The sequence below is a fragment of the Zootoca vivipara genome, chromosome 16, assembly GCF_965207765.1.
Source record: "Zootoca vivipara chromosome 16, rZooViv2.hap1.1, whole genome shotgun sequence".
Classification (NCBI taxonomy): domain Eukaryota; kingdom Metazoa; phylum Chordata; class Lepidosauria; order Squamata; family Lacertidae; genus Zootoca; species Zootoca vivipara.
The window spans coordinates 23,910,390-23,930,059 of NC_142599.1; the positions used below are offsets into that span (position 1 = coordinate 23,910,390).

General features: G+C 50.8%; 1 protein-coding gene across 1 annotated transcript in view; it reads left to right on the forward strand.

Annotated features, from left to right (window-relative positions):
• Nucleotides 1–14,271, forward strand: part of PCNX3 (pecanex 3) — a 52,815-nt gene extending 38,544 nt beyond the window's left edge. The window contains exons 26-35 of the mRNA XM_035098162.3: nucleotides 140–355; nucleotides 2,155–2,408; nucleotides 3,142–3,372; nucleotides 3,946–4,049; nucleotides 4,817–4,964; nucleotides 5,179–5,409; nucleotides 6,883–7,157; nucleotides 9,653–9,849; nucleotides 10,825–11,252; nucleotides 13,563–14,271. Of these exons, the coding sequence (XP_034954053.2) occupies nucleotides 140–355; nucleotides 2,155–2,408; nucleotides 3,142–3,372; nucleotides 3,946–4,049; nucleotides 4,817–4,964; nucleotides 5,179–5,409; nucleotides 6,883–7,157; nucleotides 9,653–9,849; nucleotides 10,825–11,252; nucleotides 13,563–13,754 (2,276 nt within the window). The 3' untranslated portion in view covers nucleotides 13,755–14,271. The remainder of the gene's footprint in view (nucleotides 1–139; nucleotides 356–2,154; nucleotides 2,409–3,141; nucleotides 3,373–3,945; nucleotides 4,050–4,816; nucleotides 4,965–5,178; nucleotides 5,410–6,882; nucleotides 7,158–9,652; nucleotides 9,850–10,824; nucleotides 11,253–13,562) is intronic.
• Nucleotides 14,272–19,670: the final 5,399 nt, after the last annotated feature.

Sequence of the window (19,670 nt, forward strand, 5' to 3'; positions counted from 1 at the left end):
CCTGCCTATTGTGGAGGGAAGCCCTTCTGGGTCCCAAATGATGAGGGCAGAGTTGGGAATCCAACATTATCTGCTCCTCTCTGCCTCCCCTGTGCTTTTGCTACATATTTGTGCTCATGCGGTTTGCCCCGATTCGCAGGTGCCGATGACAACAACCTGAACTCCATCTTCTACGAGCACCTGACACGCTCCTTGCAGCACACACTCTGCGGGGACCTGATCCTGGGGCGCTGGGGCAACTACACTACAGGGGACTGTTTCATCCTGGCCTCGGACTACCTGAACGCCCTCGTGCACCTCATCGAGATTGGCAACGGCTTGGTGACCTTCCAGCTGCGGGGCCTCGAGTTCCGCGGTAAGTCGGCAGGGAGGCCAAAGCGATGGGGAAGCCCAAAATCTTCCTGCTGAATCTTCCTGGGGCAGAAGACTGCTCCTGGGGCTGTTTGTGGGAGCCGATGGGAGATGTAATCCAAAACATTTGGAGGGCCCCAGAAGACTGGATTACAGCTTCCACCTTCCCTGATGCTGGAGCTGATGGGAGATGGACGCCCAACATCTGGGTGGAGACACAGGGGCTGTCTCTGGTCCATATTTTCTCTCTCTCTCTCTCTCTCTCTCTCTCTCTCTCTCTCTCTCTCTCTCTCTCTCTCACACACACACACACACACACACACACACACACACACACCAAGCCTTGCCGGGAGATGCTGGGGACTGAACTTGGCCTCTGGGCATAGGAAGCTTCTTTATATCAAGTCAGAGTTGATTTGCCCATACAGCCTTCCAGTATTGCCTACTGCAGCCTTCTGCAACCAGGTGCCATCCATATGTTTTGGACTACAACTCCCATCAGCCCCAACCAGCTTGGCCAGTGGTCAAGGATGATGGGAGTGGAGGTCCAAAACACCTGTAGGTAACTAGGGTGTGGAAGGCTGGCGGTTGTTTGACAGTGGAACGGTCACCCTCAGGAGGTTATGGACTCTCCTTCCTTGGAGGTTTTTATGCAGAGGTTGAACGGCCGTCTTTCATGAATGCTTTAGCTGAGATTCCTGCGTTGCAGGGGGTTGGACTAGATGACCCTCGGCGTACCTTCCAGCCCTGTGTTTCTATGATATTATTATTAATATTGTTGTTTTGTTGTTGTTGTTAAAAATTATTCCCCACCTTCTGCCAGCAGGTCCCAGGGTGGGTTACAACAACCCTAAGATTCAGAATTAAGAACAGTTAAAATACTGTCGCTAACTAGCAGCAGGTCCGCAGCAGAGAAGGGGCTTTTCCCCATCCCCTCCCTCCTGGTTCTTTTCTAAGTGGAGATACCAGAGTTGCCACTGAGCTCCGGCACTGCATCTAGCCTGCAGGCTAGAGGTAGGCAACACGCCAGCCCAGAGGTGGAATCTGCCCTCCCCTGCACAAAACCCCATCAATTTTGATGGCAGCAGCACAGGCAAACAAAATTAAGAGTCTGTTGTTGAGAGGTTTGGAACCCTCTGTTCTGTGATGCGAATCGCCAATGACCCCCCCCCTCCCTAGTCAATTTGTTGTTGTTTAGTCGTTTAGTCGTGTCCGACTCTTCGTGACCCCATGGACCAGAGCACGCCAGGCACTCCTGTCTTCCACCGCCTCCCGCAGTTTGGTCAAACTCATGTTCGTAGCTTCGAGAACACTGTCCAACCATCTCGTCCTCTGTCGTCCCCTTCTCCTAGTGCCCTCCATCTTTCCCAATATCAGGGTATTTTCCAGGCAGTCTTCTCTTCTCATGAGGTGGCCAAAGTATTGGAGCCTCAGCTTCACAATCTGTCCTTCCAGTGAGCACTCAGGGCCGATTTCCTTCAGAATGGATAGGTTTGATCTTCTTGCAGTCCATGGGACTCTCAAGAGTCTCCTCCAGCACCATAATTCAAAAGCATCAATTCTTCGGCGATCAGCCTTCTTTATCTTCTTTACCCTAGTCAATAGATTGGCTATTTCATGAGCAAGGAGGGGGCAATAGCCCCTGTCCTCAACTTATTGGCAAAGATCTCTGTGTTCTTGTTTAAGTGTGGGGTCAGATCCCCTGCTGTCAAGATGGGCCACTGGTGACTATGGCCCATGGGGCACAGAGAGGTCAGGGCCCACTGCCGCAGACCAATGTGCGGGCTGCCCTTTCTTCTCTAGGTACCTACTGCCAGCAGCGAGAGGTGGAAGCCATCACGGAGGGGGTGGAGGAGGACGAGGGCTGCTGCTGCTGCGAGCCGGGCCACCTGCCGCGCATGCTGAGCTTCAACGCGGCCTTTGGGCAGCGCTGGCTGGCCTGGGAAGTGGCCGCCACCAAGTACGTCCTGGAGGGCTACAGCATCAGCGACAACAACGCCGCCTCCATGCTCCAGGTCTTCGATCTTCGGAAGATCCTCATCACTTATTACGTCAAGGTGAACCTCGTTGCCCCGGAGGGGAGATCTGTACTACCGCACTTCTGGGTTGTTACTCATCATGAACGTTACGCCACAATAATTTTATTTTTCTAAAAATCAAAAGGTCGGTTGAAAGAGGCACCGGAAAAGCAGGCACCGGAAAAGCAACAGAGATGGTCGGTGCTGTTTTTCTAGAAAAAGAGGTGCCGGAACTCACCAGGAACATCTCCCTCGTTCTTTTAGAAGGGCAGTGGCGCCCACCTGAGAAGTGGTGGAACTAAGTTCCAGGGGGGGGAGCCCTGGAAACAGTGCATATCTAATATTTACCAGACAGAATTCCCAAAGGATTTGGTTGGTATTAGGGGGTCCCCTTTTCCGGTTGCATTTGGACAGTGAAATCTCCGCCTAACAAGCCAACAGGCATGAGCTTCATACAGTCACTTTGGTCTTAGGAATGGGGCCTTTACCGTGGAATTTTCCCCCATCCCTGTATCAGACAGATGCTGCCTCTGTTAACTTTCTGGTGCCTCTTGAAGACCTTCCTTTTCCAACAAGCCTTTTAAGTTGCGGTTTTTCTCCCAGTCTAATGTTGGAATAGTTTTTTTTATTGATGTCTTTATTATTGACTGGTTTGGGATGTTTCATTGGAATCGATTTATAAACAAAACAGAAGTTTGAAGTAGGGTTTCCCAAACTTGGGTCTCCATCTGTTTTGGGACTTCAATTCTCATCATCCTTGACCCTTTGGCAGAGCATCATCTACTATGTGACTGGCTCTCCAAAGCTCGAGGAGTGGCTGGGCAACGAGGGGATCCAGGAGGCCCTCCGCCCCTGCACCTCTCTGAACTACGCAGACAGCGACCCCACCTTCAACCTCAACATAGACGAGGATTACGATCACCGCATGGCAGGCATCACCCTGGCTTCCTTCTGCAATATCTACCTCGACTGGATCCAGTACTGTGCTAGCCGCAGGGAGAAGGTGAGTCATGGGCTGTTGTGGGTAGGGGAGGTGTCGTAGGAGAGAAATGGTTGCTTACTCTCTGAAAAAAGGAGGTTTCCACCTGGTTCTCCTAGAAGTCTTCCCAAACCCCCAATCCCATGTGTGAGTCTTCCAGAGACGGAATAAATAGTAATAATAACTTTATTATTTAAATGCCGCCCATCTGAGTCTCCCTCTCCTGCTGCAACAAGCCGTCCTCCACCCTGGTCTCCAAGAGCAAGCAGCATAATGAGGAGGTCAGAACAGAGACCAGATGTTTGCAGACACAGTTTGAGACTGCTTGGGAAACATCTGGGAGAGGAGGAGCCTTCAAAGGGGTGGAAGGTTGGGACCTTCAGTCTTGGCAGCTGCTCTGTAAGGGCAAGAAGTGTTGCTGAGCTGCATGCCGTTTCCTTGAATAAAGCGTTAACTTCACTGACAACCCTGACTCTGCTTCTTCATGCTGACCTGCATCTGACTCCAGCCCTGACCAATGCAGATTCTGTGCGTGGGCCCCGTTCTGCCTCCCATGCCTCTGTGTGTGTGTTTCTTTCTTTCTTTCTTTCCTTGCAGCCGGTGGACCGGGAGTGGAACTCCCCTCTGGTCACTCTGTGCTTTGGGCTCTGCATCCTGGGGCGCCGGGCCTTGGGCACTGCCTCCCACAGCATGTCAGCCAGGTGAGACCAGCCCCACACATGCCTCCTCCCCACCCTCTGTGTTAAGAACCCCAGTGTAGGTTTGATTGCAATGCTTTGCCACACAGGTTTATATTACTGTTTGCCTAGTGATGCAGCATATCAATTTTTTAAATAATAATAATAATAATGTACCTTGGATCCCGAATGCCTTGGTACTTGAATGTTTTGGCTCCCGAACACCACGAACCCGGAATTGACTGTTCCAGTTTGCGAACGTTCTTTGGAACCCGAACATCTGATGGGAGTTCCTTGGCTTCCGATTGGCTGCAGGAGCTTCCTGCAGCCAATCAGAAGCCGCGCTTTGGTTTACGAACATTTTGGAAGTCAGACAGACTTCTGGAATGGGTTCCATTCGACTTCCAAGGTATGACTGTACAGTGGTACCTCTAGTTGCGGACACGACCCGTTCTGCGGTGCCATTTGCACCCCGAAAAGCCGCAACATGAAGCAAACACAACAAGAGGTATGACTGTATAGGGAACAACTGCTAAAGACTCCTGCCTGTGTGGCCTGCCTGAACAACAAAGCTCAGTCTCTTAATCTAAGGCTCTTAATCATGGCATGAGCCTCTTAATTTTAGGATCGTAGGTTTGAGCCCCACATTGGGCAAAACAATTCCTACATTGCAGGGGGTTGGACTAGATAATAATAATTTTTATTATTTGTACCCCACACATCTGACTGGGTTTCCCCAGTCCCTTCCAACTCTGCAATTCCATGATTCCTCCCTCCTCCTTTCTTTGCAGCCTGGAGCCCTTCCTGTACGGCCTGCATGCACTGTTCAAGGGGGACTTCCGAATCACATCACCCCGCGATGAGTGGGTCTTTGCTGACATGGACCTGCTGCATCACGTGGTGGCACCCGGAGTGCGCATGTCACTCAAGCTACACCAGGTGTGCCTTTGCCCCACCCACGTAATTAAGTAGGAGCATCGGAAGCTGCCCTACAGAGCCAGACTGTGTCATGGACTGGCTGGAGGCAGAGGAGTGGTGGGAGAAACCAACTGGGGAACCCCCAAGGGGACCCCCAGGGGAAGAAGGCTCAGAGCCAGGGGTGCTCCTTCCCTGTCTTGCCCCTTGCAATACAGCATTGCCTCTCCTCTTCAAGGACCATTTCACCTCCCCGGACGAGTACGACGACCCAGCTGTGTTGTACGACGCCATACGGTCGAACGAAGAGAAGATGGTGATCTCGCACGAGGGCGACCCAGCTTGGCGCAGTGCCATCCTCACCAACACACCCGCCCTGCTGGCCCTGCGCCACGTGATGGACGACGCCAGCGATGAGTACAAGATTATCATGCTCAACAAGCGCTACCTCGGATTCCGGGTCATCAAGGTGGGCAAAAGGCTGAGATTGTGGGAGATGCATGGATTTTCCTCTTTCATGGAAGTGCGGGAGAAGCTGAGCTCTGTGGGCAGGGAAGTGTGAGGACTCAGGTAGCAAGAAAAGATTGCCCACGTTAGCATTGTTCGGGGCAGAGCCTGAAGCATTCACACTGGGAAACAAAGACAGACCAGTGCGTTTGACTTCACTTGGTTTCTCCAGCTCCTAAAAATAAACTTTAGAGCAGCCTTCCTCAACTTGGTGCTCTCCCAATGTTGTTGGACTCCAGCTCCCACCTTCCCTGACCACTGACCATGCTGGTTGAGGCTGATGGGAGTTGTGGTCCAAAACATCTTAAGGGCAGCGGGCTGGGGTTAGTCGGTCCCTATAGTTTGCATCTTTTTCACCATCAGGGTTTTTCTGACTTGCGGAAGCTTTCTGTTGAGTCCCCTTCCAGCATTTTAGTTTGGCTGGCGATAGTTATCCTGTCCACCTTGCACCTTTTTACAGAAGAACATCCTAGCCTCGGTTACCATCTCACCCAAAACTGCCTATATCTTTCTGTATACATAAAAATATAAGGTTGTTGTCATGCAGTCCTCGTTGGAGGGTTTGTAGCGCCTCGCCACATCACAATACTACTGCATTTTCATGAAGTCAGGGTTTGGTAGGGGAGCAATAGAGGAGGCCTGCAGTCGCACAACACTAGTGGGCATGGCATGGGAGTGAAAAGGGAGGAACACTGATGGGAAAAACAGCAGCAGAAGTTAGAGCAAAGCTGGGCTGGGGAAAAGAAAAGGGTGGTTTTAAACAATGGCAGAGGTTTGAGTAAAGTATCTTCATACCGTGGAATATTTAGGGTGGGGTTGGCAAGTAGAACAGGCAGGGATGCAGCCTTGTGTGTGTACCCACGCACCCACGCACCCACCCTAGAATGTCTGTTAAAATGACCTCAAAAGGGTTTTCCTACAATGCTTTAGGTGGTGTGAGGAGGCTTGCAAAGCGAGAGAGCCTGGAAGTGTTGCTTATCCCCATTCCAGTCTTTGAGCCTCTGTCTCGATTACCTGCAAGCATTTGCCAGCCTGAGCTTGCATGCCTGACATGCCCAGAGGTGCCTTTTGCAGGAAGAGGCATCTCTGGCGAGACAGACCTGCCTGGATCCCGACCAGAAGAGCAGCTGGGTGTGTCACTGACTGAACCAGCAGGGGCAGCAAGGCCAAGCAGTTGCAGCACACGCACACCCATTGCTCAGGCAGTGGCCAGAACTTCTACTATTGGCCTGGGTTCTCCTGGGACTTGTGCAGAGATTCCAGGTTCAGACGGTGAAACTGTGCAAAGAAGAGAACGCTGAGGAGCTAATTTGGGCTTTTGGTGGGTGCCCCTTCGACTCCGTCCTGCACCCAGCTCCCGCTCCCAAAGCTGGAAACTTGCCCTTCCTGTGCTGCTTCTTGCGGAGCAACGCTTTCCTCCCTCCTTCTGTTCCAGGTGAACCGGGAATGTGTGCGGGGTCTGTGGGCCGGGCAGCAACAGGAGCTGGTGTTCCTCCGGAACCGGAACCCCGAGCGCGGCAGCATCCAGAACGCCAAGCAGGCCCTGCGCAACATGATCAACTCCTCCTGCGACCAGCCCATCGGATACCCCATCTACGTCTCTCCCCTGACCACTTCGTACGCCGGCAGCCACCCGCAGCTGCGCTCACTGTGGGGGGGCCCCATCAGCTTGCACAATATCTCCACTTGGTTCATAAGAAGCTGGGAGAGGTGAGGCTCTCCCTTGTGTTGCAGGAGGCTCCATGTTTCCCTGCGGCTGGGATGGGGGATACTGTGGCCCTCCCAAATCCTGCGGGCCTCCAGCTAGCATGGAGGTGATGGGAGTTGGAGGTCAGCAACTTCTGGGGGCTTGCAGGTTCCACTCAGCCATGAGGCTCACGGGGTGACCTTGGGCCAGTCACTGTGTCTCAGCCTAAGCTACCTCGCAGGGTTGTTGTTGGGATTAAGTGAGGAGCGGGAGAACCCTGTTCTCCACCTTGAGCTCCTTGGAGATGAAGGTGGAATATAAATGCAACATTATTATTTTTATTTAAAAAATTGTTTCTGGTTTTTAAGCAAATACAAGAACACTCAGCAGTACACCTGATGGCATTTGTTCCATCCATTGACTTTAGACATAAGCTTACACATTCAGTGCTCAAACATGTTACTTAACATAACCTCTCCACTTCACAGACGGAGCAGTTGGTATAATAATAATAATAATAATAATAATAATAATAATAATAATTTATTATTTATACCCCACCCATCTGGCTGGGCTTCCCCTGCCACTCTGGGTGGCTTCCAACAAACATTAAAATACATCAAATATCACAGATTAAAAACTTCCCTAAACAGGGCTGCCTTTAGGTATTTTCTAAATGTCAGGTAGTTGTTTATCTCTCCGACCTCTGATGGGAGGGTGTTCCACAGGGCGGGTGCCACTACGAGAAGGCCCTCTGCCTGGTTCCCTGTAGCTTTGCTTCTCGCAGTGAGGGAACCGCCAGAAGGCCCTCGGTGCTGGGCCTCAGTGCCCGGGCAGAACGATGGGGGTGGAGACGCTCCTTCAGGTATACTGGACCGAGGCCGTTTAGGGCTTTAAAGGTCAGCACCAACACTTTGAATTGTGCTCGGAAATGTACTGGGAGCCAATGTAGGTCTTCAAGACTGGTGTTATGTGGTCTCGGCGGCCGTTCCCAGTCACCCGTCTAGCTGCCGCATTCTGGATTAGTTGTAGTTTCCGGGTCACCTTCAAAAATAGCCCCACGTAGAGCACATTGCAGTAGTCCAAGCGGGCAATAACTAGAGCATGCACCACTCTGGTGAGGCAGTCCACAGGCAGGTAGGGTCTCAGCCTGTGTACCAGATGGAGCTGATAGACAGCTGCCCTGGACACAGAATTAACCTGCGCCTCCATGCAGCTGTGAGTCCAAAATGACTCCCAGGCTGTGCACCTGGTCCTTCAGGGGCACAGTTACCCCGTTTAGGACCAGGGAGTCCTCCACACCTGCCCGCCTCCTGTCCCCCACAGTACTTCTGTTTTGTCAGGATTTAATCTCAATCTGTTAGCCGCCATGGTATAACAAAGTCTTGACTTTGGCCACTAACATAGTTTAAAAAAGGGGTCCACTTTCTTGGAAGGTGCCTCTTTTTGTTATGCCTTTAATAGCCCTCCTGTGTCTGGCGAGACCCTCAAACATCACTGTATCCCACATATTATTTTCCCATATGTTTAGGGGTATTTCATTCTGGCTCTTCCATTGTTGAGCTGACCATGTGGCACTCAGGAAGACGCCTACTAGTTCTCTGTGGCGCAGGGTGGAGCCTATTTCCAAAGACAGCAGGGCTAAGGCAAGAATAAATACAATCAATAAATAAAATTCAAGGTTGGGGGGGTCTTGGCAACTATTTATTTATTTATTTATTTATTATTACGGTCGAGGACCAGTTCATTGAAAAATATAAAATACAGATAAAAATAAAAATAAAATACTGTGAGTCCCTTTTGAAAGAACAGTTTCAGGGAGCAAAACGTATATATGACACTTTGTGGAACATTTAAAATACATTGTTAATTATATATACAATGCTGAAAGTTTAACCCTTAAAATAGAAGCTGCAGAAAACTGAGCCTAACTCGCTCGGGTACCATATGTTGGGAAATTCAGACGGACTCGGGAGAAAGTCTGTGTCTGCATAGTTGGGCACAGAATCTGGTGACCGCCCTGGTTATCTCCTGGTCTTTGCCTAGCAGGAGCATGTTGTATAATTGCTTTTCCGGGAGGCTTGCGAACTTCACCAGTATGGGATCCAGGATCTCCCTTCGAGCTTCTTCATAGAGGGGGCATCTGAAGAGGAAGTGCTCTGGGCTTCCTATTTCCCCTAGAGGGCATACACAGAGTCTTTGGGCGTATGGGATTTTTTTGTAAAGCCCCTCCAGCACAGGCGTGGGCAATGCCGCATTTCTGGCAAGTGTAAAAGCCCTTCTTGCGTTTTTTGACAGGAGAAAGGAGAAATAAGGTGCCGGGGCGGCTATGTATCTCTCAATTTCTCCAGATCTATATTCAGGACAACTTGAGCAGTCCTGTTGTCTTTCAATATCAATGAGTCGTTGTCTGACCATTGCTTTGGTCTTGGCAACTACAAGAACTGGGTGGGCTGTTCCCTTTGCTTGCACCCCCACCTGCTCAACACCTGTCCCAATTTCATCCTCTGTTTCACAGGTTGCAGAAAGGCTGTGGGGCTGGTTGCAATAGCGGAGGGAACATTGAGGATTCGGACTGCGGTGGTGGCTCTTCCTCCCTCAGCAATAATCCCACCGTGCACGGGTCTCAGGCTCCTGGGAGCACCGCTCACAGTGTGGGCACGGGGGCTGCAAACCCCGCCGAACCAGTCATCACCACTGCCCAGCCTCAGGCAGGTAAGGAGGACTCCCCACCCCCACAGATGCGACATGGCTTTTGGTGAAAGGATGGGGCATAATAGGGGCAAACACGGCGGGTATGGGTGGGAGTCAGAGAGGGCGAGGTTTTGGAAACGGGAGGAGGGCTGGGATTCCAGCAGAAGGAGAGCCTGCTGGATGGAAATCCTGCAACAGCACTCGCCCCCCCCCCCCCACCTGTGCAGACACTGTCTTCTTCGTCTTCTTTTTTGTTAAATAATTTTTATTAATTTTAAATTGCAAAAATCCAATATGTGCCATATTATATTAATACCAAATAGCAATACCAATTCAAATGCAAATAAATTACATAGCCAATTATAAATTTTGTGTGGCTTCCCACGTGCTGTACTTCAAGGTCTGATCCCCTTTAATTCTGCCTCCAAACTGTTGCTCAAACCAAATACAATCCATTCTTCATGAAGTCCCTTATACCACAGCTGCAATGATTAACTTCAATTCGCATTAACACATATAGTAATTTGTAAATTTGCAAATGGAGTTCTCCTTTCTTCTTCCTGTGTGAGGTTTTAATTTCCATCCATTGTTCCTTTATTTCTTTATCAAATACTATGTCCATATTAGTTATTCCTGATCTCCTTTGTGCCTTACGGCTCAGAGTTATCCTGGAGAAGTCACTCCCTTTGTTCTCTGTCTTCGACCATGGAAGAAGACCATAGCCAACATGGCTAAAAGCCACTGACAGCCTTTTAAAACAAAAAAAATTATTGGTATATAACCATTAAACACTTATCCATAAGTACATGTAATGATGTTTGTTCTATCCATGCTCAATGTTCAGGCATATTTCTTAACATATAGCCATTGACAGCCTTATCCTCCCTGAATTTTGTCCAATGCCCTTTCAATAAGATGCTCAGGGCTGCTCGTCCCTCAGGGCTTGTCCTGTCACATCGCTGTGGTGGCCACGTTGCTGTTCATTTGTCTCTGCAGAACTAGAGTCCGGCCTTCCTCTTCCTCCGAGCCAAAGCTGGCTGGTCCAGCCCCAGCCGGCAGGCCCCTTGCTGAGCCAGGGCGAAGGACGGCCCCCACCTACGCCGGCTGCGTCGTGGCCCCCCGGTCCGCATTTCTTGGGAAGCCAGCTTTCCTGCGCCAGCTCCTTGGCTTCTGTGGCTGAGGGGCCGGGACGTGCCCCTCTGCCTCTCCGCCCAGGGCTCGGGGCCCACTCCGCCTTTGCCTACGAGGGCCTCTGTGGCAAATGGAGCCTGCCCAGCCGCAAGGGACTGAACGGGCTGGGTGGGAGCGAGAGCGACGTCCCCCCCGGAACACCCTCACCCCGCACAAAGGACAACGCTGCTCTAACATCTCCCGCTGTGGCTGTGCTGGGGACTCTGGGTGTTGGTGGGAGCCCTAAACCTCAGGTGTGTATCTGCTCACCTCCATCCATTTTTAGTAGACTTGACTTGCCTTTACAGCCCTGCAGAGAGCCAGCAGGAAAGCTTTGCCCTTCAGCTGAATTTCAGTAGGCTGCCCCCTTCCCTTCCTCCCAATTATTTCCCTTCCTCTTTGTATCCTGACATATCACAAGTAGGCAGATGTTTTAATAGCCTCATGGATTCGTAGAGTTGGAAGGGACCCAAGGGTTGTCTAGTCCCAACTCCCTGCGACGCAGGAATCTCTGCTAAGGCACTTTGTGTTTTCTTCCATTGTTATGAACCATCCTGGATCCCGCTGCACGGAAAGCCGGGATATAAAATTAAGTAATAAACAAATTGATAAAATGGTGGGAAATAGCCAGTCTGGTCCCTCTGCAAGACAGCCAGTTCTTCTGAGTTTCTGAAATAACATGGAAACTGGTCTTCAGCCATTGTCCCTTCTGCCTGTTCTGTAAACTTCTACCCAGCAGCCTTATATCTGGTGTTCTTTGGGAATTCTAAGAAACTGAAAGATCAGTGCCATTTCGAAAGCCAAAATGGCACCCAATTCATCCAAGAATCTGCTGCTTGATCTCGGGGAACCATCAGGCAAAAGCTTGGTTACGATATGGCGGCACCTGGCCAAGAGCATGTGACACCATTGTTAAAACACGTGCATGGGGTGCCCATCTGCTGCTGAGCCAGGCTTTAGGTCCTTGTATTAATTTACAAAGCCCCCAACCACTTAGGTCCAGCATTCAAAATTTGCCAGGCGCGTTTTGCACCTGGCTATCAGCCACTTGGGGACGCAGGTGGTGCTGTGGGTTAAACCACAGAGCCTAGGGTGTGCCGATCAGAAGGTCGGCCGTTCGAATCCCTGCGACGGGGTGAGCTCCCATTGCTTGGTCCCAGCTCCTGCCAACCTAGCAGTTCGAAAGCATGTCAAAGTGCAAGTAGATAAATAGGTACCGCTACAGCGGGAAGGTAAACGGCGTTTCCGTGTGCTGCTCTGGTTCGCCAGAAGCGGCTTTGTCATGCTGGCCACATGACCTGGAAGCTGTACGCCGGCTCCCTCGGCCAATAATGCGAGATGAGCGTCGCAACCCCAGAGTCGATCACGACTGGACCTAATGGTCAGGGGTCCCTTTACCTTTACCTACCAGCCACTTGCGACCAAGTGAAGATGCCCGGGCACCAGGATGGCGCCTGACATCTCCACCAACTCAAGACATTGTTGTCTTAAGAAGCTTTCCCTGTTGTGTGGTCCAATCCTTTATGCAATACGAGGGGCATACCTGCAGAAGTTGTTTCATTGCTTTAGAACTTGTGAAGTTGGCTTTATTGGCTTTAGAGTTTGTCAAAACGATTTTATTGCTCATGCTTTTGTGTGCTCATTGTTTATCGAATTGATTTATATCCCACGCTTCCTCCCGAAGGAGCTCAGGGTTGTGGACACAAAAGTGACAAAACGTTAAAACGATTAAAGCTTTCTTTAGTTACATCTGCGTTGATGAATTTATGCTGGGAAGCGGCCCATACATAAAGACAAATAAACAACCCTTGGAGGGCAGTGCAGGTTCCCCACTCGTGCTTTAGGACCTAATCTCAGATATGATGGCTATGGCTAATGAGAGGAGAGAGAGAGAGAGAAGAAAAAAACCAATATTCTTCCTTCCCCACCCCAGCCAGGTGGCAGGGCTCAGCGTGGTGCCATCCTTAGCTCTGCAATCCTCTTAGTGCTAATGGAAAGCTATTAGGCCAACTCCCCCTCCCCCATAAACAACAAGGAGGGGGGGTGTATTTTGAAGGTCAGGAAGAGGATTTGCCAGCCATTTGCAGACAGTGTGCATTGTGGTGTCTGGATGAATCCCTTGGGTCCTAACCCTTGTCTCCCTCCCCCCAGCTCCAACCACAGCCGCATCCTCTCCCCTCCCCAACTCTTTGTACCTCATGCCCCTTTCTGAGGCCAGTTGGAATTCTGGTATTCTTTCCATTCAAATCCCCCCAGCGGCGTAAAGTATCAGAAAGTATAATAATTTTGGTACTGGTTTACAGTGCAAGGTATTAAAGGGTAAAAAAAACACACCCCAGTTTAACCCAAAAATGGAATAATACCAAAGCCTGTTGTTCTCCTTTCCTACTGGATGATTTTTATGCCAAAGGATGTTTAAGATAAAAAGTGAAATCCTATGCAGGTCTATTCAAAGGTCATCCCTACTGAGTTCAATGGGGCTTAATCTGTCCTGGGCAGGTTTGAGTACTGTTTCTCTAAATATCTGATATACTAACATGGATGCCTCTCTCTCTCTCTCTCAGCCCTCTACCCCAGGACCAGTCCTTGAGGCCACCAGCGACTCCACGCCCCCCTTGCCTCTGGAGCCATCAGCGACACCCGGAGGGAACTGCAGCCCCCCAGAACCTGCCCCAGTTGTGGCCGAGTGGGAGAGGCAGCGAGAGGAAGAGGAGAGCCCAGCGGCCGTGCAGCCCCTCCTAGAACACCAGTACTGAGTGGGATGGGGCTGTTTCATCTCCTACAGAATTACGGGCTGGTCCCGTTTGACTCTTGTTCTGCCGCCCCCCCTTTTTTGGGGGGGGGGGAATGCACTCTGATTCCGCTTTCCCTCATTCAGGACCATGGACAGCAATAAGGGGAGTGGGGGCTGCTCCTTTTCATGCCCTGCTACAGCCTTCTGTGCCCCCATTTCTCGCCTCGCCTCCCTCCTTGCCTGCAGGGGCAGGCTCAGTCTACCCGAAAGGTTAGAGGAGGGGGGAGGATCCCATGCACTGCCCCCTTTTTCTCTCCCACAACCGCTGCACAGGGACCCACCTTGGACACTAACTTTGTACTAGTGACACTCAAGGACATTTTTCTTTTCTTTTCTGCCGTTGTTCCTTGGGGATATTTCTGTTTGTTTGTTTGTTTTTATTTTCCTCTTTACCACCCCCTCCCCCATCCCTGGATCCTGGATTTTTGGTTGGTATAAAAATTAAAAATGCAGGAAAAAAATACGACAACAGCCATCCACCTGTGCATCATGTTTTGTAACCTTGTGGTGGGTGGCGGGGAGCCAGATATTTGCGTGAGGATGGAGAAAAGAGGGGTTGTGGTTTCTGCATCTCCTTCACTGGTCCCACTTTCCTTGAGTAAGAGAGCAGCTGCTTTCCTCCTCTTCCAGGGTGGGGTTCTGCCCCCCCTCCTGCGCCTCTTTCAAACTGGTTCTGGATTTGTCAGCCCTTCTTACAGGCAGATCATAGGTGCTCACACCTGAGACCTTTTTAGAAATCCGCCGTGTACGATGGAAAATGCAAGGCAGAAGTGGAGGGAAGGGGAAACTTGAGAACTGATTCCACACACACCACCCTCAATTTTATCCCAGCTGCAAAGATGGGGGCCTTGTTTGCCTAGGAATGGATGGAGAGAGTGTCTTCCTGCTGGGGGTGGGGGGAGAAGGACTGCACCTGAACCTACCTATGCCTTGGCAAAGTGAAGACGAGAAGGAGGTGGTTTTCTGTGCTAGATACAGGTAGGTAGCCGTGTTGGGTCTGACATAGTCGAAACAAAAAATAAAAAATCCTTCCAGTAGCACCTTAGAGACCTTACCTTTCATGTATGTTTCGGGAACTTGCCTTTCACTTGTTCTTCGCTCTTGAGCATCTTTCCAAAACAGCCCCGCCAGCCACCCCGTTGCCCTTAGTGTGTCATGATGGTGCTGCTGATTTGCTCCCTGGGGGGGGTGGGTATTCAGGGTGGGTGACTTCAAAGCCCTCGCCTCCTGGAGGAAACATAGCTGTGTTGGCCACATAAAACATTCCAGATGGATAAAACAGGGTGAGTTAATTACAAACTGTTTGGGGGAGGGGGGGGGAAGAATGAGGTCTGTCCTCTCCCCCAACGTGGTGTGCGCTCTTTCTGTCTTTATCATCCTCAAAATCAGGGCACTAACTCAAGTCTTGGCGTTGTGTCCGCGAGGGAGGGAGCGGTTCTCAAAAGTACTCTGCACATGTTCAGAATCTTCCTCTTGTCCTGGAAACGAAAGAAGCCGTGCTTTCCTGCTAGCCGCCCGCCACTCCCCCCCCCCCCACGCGCGCGCTTTGTGAGTCCTCCCTGGCGTTGTGTGACGCCGCAAAGCGCCCCCTCCTTCCTCCCCAATCTGGGTCTCTCCGCCCCCGATTGAGAGGAGGAAGGAGGAGAGGGCGGTGCCAGGGCCGCAGGGAGCGGAGCGGGGGCGGGCGCCCGGCCGGGAGGGGACACGCGGGGCGAGCGGCGGCAGCGGCAACAGCAGCGTCCGGTTTGGTTGCAGAGCTGGAGCGCGGACGGCGTGGAGAGGTAGGCAGGCGGCGGCGGCCGGGCCAGTTCCGTCCTGTGCGCCCTGGCCGCGCGTCATGCGCTCCGGCACGTGGATCGGGCTCCAGGCGGCGGCAGGCGGGGAAGGAGAGGGAAGCGAAGCTGGCGGCACCTCCGCCCTGACTGAACCCGGGTGGAGAAGCCGTGGTGGGTAGAGGTGGGCTGGAAGGGGCAGAGAGAGAGAGAGAGGCTCAGCCTCCTCCGCTTCTCCAAATCAGGGCTTGCCGATTCTAACGGGGCGGGGGAAAGATGGATGGGTGCTAGTCTTAATGCATTGGCTGCCTGGGAAAGAGATCGCCTCCATTGAAGCGTTTTAAGGACATCCTTCTCTCTCCCCGCCCCGGGAAATGCAAGCGAGGCAAACTCCCCGGTCGTAAAGCGCGCAGCGGGCGTTTTCACACAATACCGTGTACGTTGCACTTCGTTGCGCCCTCAAATCCCAGCACCGAGAAGAGGGCATTTGCGAGGCACGCGCGCACACGGACGCAACCTGCGCCAGGAGCCGGGCTGTTACATAGAGCAAGGCAGACGGGGCGCGCACACGCGCAGCGCAGGCGCTCACCCGCAGAACAGGCTCCCGGCTCCCCGCCGCTATTGTGTGACAAAAGACCCAACTCTCCCGTGCCTAAGCTCGGCTTCGGGCGGGGCGCGGGGGCTTCTTCCCGGTATACGTCAAGACAGGAGGCAAGGGGGCGCAAGAGCATGTGCAGAGTGCTCTTGTCGCTCCAGCCGGTGGCCATGGTTGGGCAGCCACTCGCAGGCAGGATTCCCTTTGTGTGTTTGATTCCCTCAATGAGCTCCCAGCTCCTTTTATTCCTACAACAACCTTGCGAGGTCGGTTAGATCCAAAAAGGAAGTGAAGGGCCCAAGGTCACCCAGAGAGCTTTGTGAAGCTGCATCTTCCCCAATTGTAGTCAAGGCAGTCATAGTCTGTCCACCATGCTGGGGATATAAACTGGGGGCCGAAATGTTCCATGGAAGTGAATCTAGGAATTACTGCTTAATGATGGGAGCAGGGACACTGGGAAGACGTTGATATCTAGAGGCCTCTGTTGTTTAGGAAGGAGACCAAGTGGCCTGAACTCCGTAGCCGTCCCTAGGACACTGCTGGCTGCTGTGTTTAGATTTTGAGCCCCCCCCCCCCCGGTACAAATAAGCTACTCCTTCACACCCTTCAGCCTTTGGCAGTGCTTAAGAATATAGGCAGCTGCCTTATTCCTGGTCAGATCATTTGGCCATTGCCTAGCATTGTCTGCCTGACGGATGGCAACTACCCAGGATCTCAAGCACTGCAAGTTCACCTGTTTACTCCGACCTTTAGAGAAACCAGGGAATGAAAACTTGAAATACCTGCATGTTGGGCAAGTGTTCTGCTTCTAGGTTTGCTCCCTTCCTGATACCCTTCAGTTATTAATGGTCCTTACTTGCAGTTGTCTGAGAACATCTGCTTGGAGATCTTGCGCTTGGCCATCATCTTATGTTGAGTGATCTTGGGAATTTAAGTGTCAAGAGCGCACAGCACAGTTCAGCAGTGCAGGAGCAAGGAGACCATATATAGATATAGATATAGATATATACCGCTTCATATTTCGGCAGCTAAGTGGTTTTGCAAATCCCAAGGAATAATAATCTTCGTGAGAAATACAAATTCCACATTCAAAACTGAAGAAGACTGATAGTGCTACTAATAAGAACTCCACATTTCTAGTAACATAATTAAATATCTCCAAATATGTCAAAATGCAATGGAATTGCAATATAGCATAAAAAGTCATAATTACCCCCCAAAATGTAAAAGAGTTGCTGGACGTATTCACTTGCATATTCACACTGCACACAACTAAATGAATCACACAATCCACAATCACTTAGTTCTCTCCTTGCCCACACCATTCCGTGCACTTGGTTCTCACTTCAACAAAACACACCCAACATTGAATTAACAAATAGCCAATAATCCTGTACAAAGGAATTGGGCCCGTTTTGTGCCTGTGAGGTGTGAAAATCTCTCTGCACCTTCACACATATAGTTGAATGCACAAAGTCTCCCCAGGAACAGAATTTCAGATCTCAGGGGAACTTGCACATGTGCAGAGGCCTCCATCCTACAGATGCTTGCAGATGTCAGAAGAGAGATGGACACGGGAGCTAATAATTGCCCAAACATAGCTATAGATGCATTTACACCTGTAGCGGCTTCTCATTCGAGCGTCTTTTCCTTCCTTGGAGGTTCACCAGAGGCCTGTTTTTGTGCTACAGCTCTCATCTGCCCCAGCCAGCGCAGCATGGATAGGACAAATGGGAGATGTAGTCAAACACACCTGGAGGGCACCACGTTGGTGGAATGGAATAGGTGATTAAACCGGGGGGGGGGGGCGCATTGGCTAATGTTGGAGCCATGATGGGATCACAGTAATAGGATGGAACCTGGAAGTCTGAAACAGATGTTCAAGTGTTGTCAGGTGATTTGCAGGTTTCATGTTGTACCTAGGTGAGCTGGGAAGGAGACACATAAAATAGGTTGATCTCCCTTTTAAAAAAAATAAAAAATAAACATAAATTCCAGTTGTTACCTAGCTCTATTTCCATCCTCGGACAGCACAGGCATGTTCCTTGGTAAGTGGGGAAAGGGGGGAAACGAGGGATCTTTTGGAGATTAATTTTAGATTGTGTCTCGGTTAAAAAAAGAAAGCAGAAACCAGAATGATTTGCTTTCTCTCGTAGCTGCAGGGAATAGCCTCTTGGAGAAGGAAGTCCCATCTTCAGGGTGGTCTCAGCTCCTCTTCATCCAGTTTGGGATCCTTCTGTAGAACAGCTAGATTTGGTGTTCTCCAAGTCGTACAAAAAGCAAAGGTAGTTTTGTCGGCCCGTAAGAAAAATATAAAGTGATTAGGCCAACTGAAATATTGCAAAATAGTGTGCAAGTTTTGAATTCCCCAGAACTGTTCATCAGGCTTGAATCACTAGATTAGGGGCAGGGAGACTTAGGTTAGGGGTCCAAATATCGCCCCCCCCCCGACATTGCCACACCCTCCTTGAGTACCATTGCCCGGCTGGAGTGTGTCCGTCAGTTGTGGTGATGCTTTTTGCTTGCCATGATGGAGGGGTGTGTGCATGACAGTGTAGAAACCTCTAACATCCACATGAATTAATTTTGGAGTGCAGCCTCCTGTACAAAGGTAAGAGTCTCATCCAGGGCCCCGCCCACTTTTACCTCTGGGGTTTGGCCCTTGGGCAGAAAAAAGGTTCTGCACTTCTCGGCTTAGTTGGGAAACAAAACGGGCATGTGGGAGTCACATCCATGGCTCCTCCCACTTTTGCTTCTGGCCCTGCCCACCACTGGCAAGTGGCCAAGTGAACATGCCTAGGAGCCATGACCGCTCCTGACATCTCCACCATCTGGAGGGGCATGCCTGGGGATAATTGGATCTTGACAGTTTTTGCACACAAATACCCCATCCTGTAGAATTCTCTCTCTGGAACCAAAATGCTTTTTCTGTGCAGCCTGAGCAGGAGCAGTTACCATTAAGGAAAAAGAGGTCTGAGTAGGCCGATAGATATGTGGACCATAGCTGTCAACCCTCCCTTTTTTTTGCGGGGAAACTCCCTTATTCCAAGCCACAGCTGTCAAGTTTCCCTTTTTTTGTTGGAAATTCCCTTATTCCAGAGCCGTTTCCCGCTGCTATCCTGGATTGTTAGATACAGTGGTACCTCGCAAGACGAATTTAATTCGTTCCACAGGTCAATTCATTTTATGAAAAATTTGTCTTGCGAATCGCGGTTTCCCATAGGAATACATTGAAAATTAATGCACTCCTATGGGCAAAAAAGCTGCTTGCCGGGACTTGTCGCCGCCTGCCTTTGCAAACCCTGGCAAGCAGCGAAGCGGCAGTCATAGAAAACCTCGTCGTCTTGTGAGTTTTTTGTTGCGCGAGGCATTCGTCTTGCGAGGTACCACTGTAGACTGTAGACTGTCCCCGGCACAGGTGAGGCTGCTGATCCCTTATTTTCAAATCCAAAAGTTGACAGCTATGATGTGGACCGTCCCTGGATCAACTGACTTTTATTCTTTCAGTTCT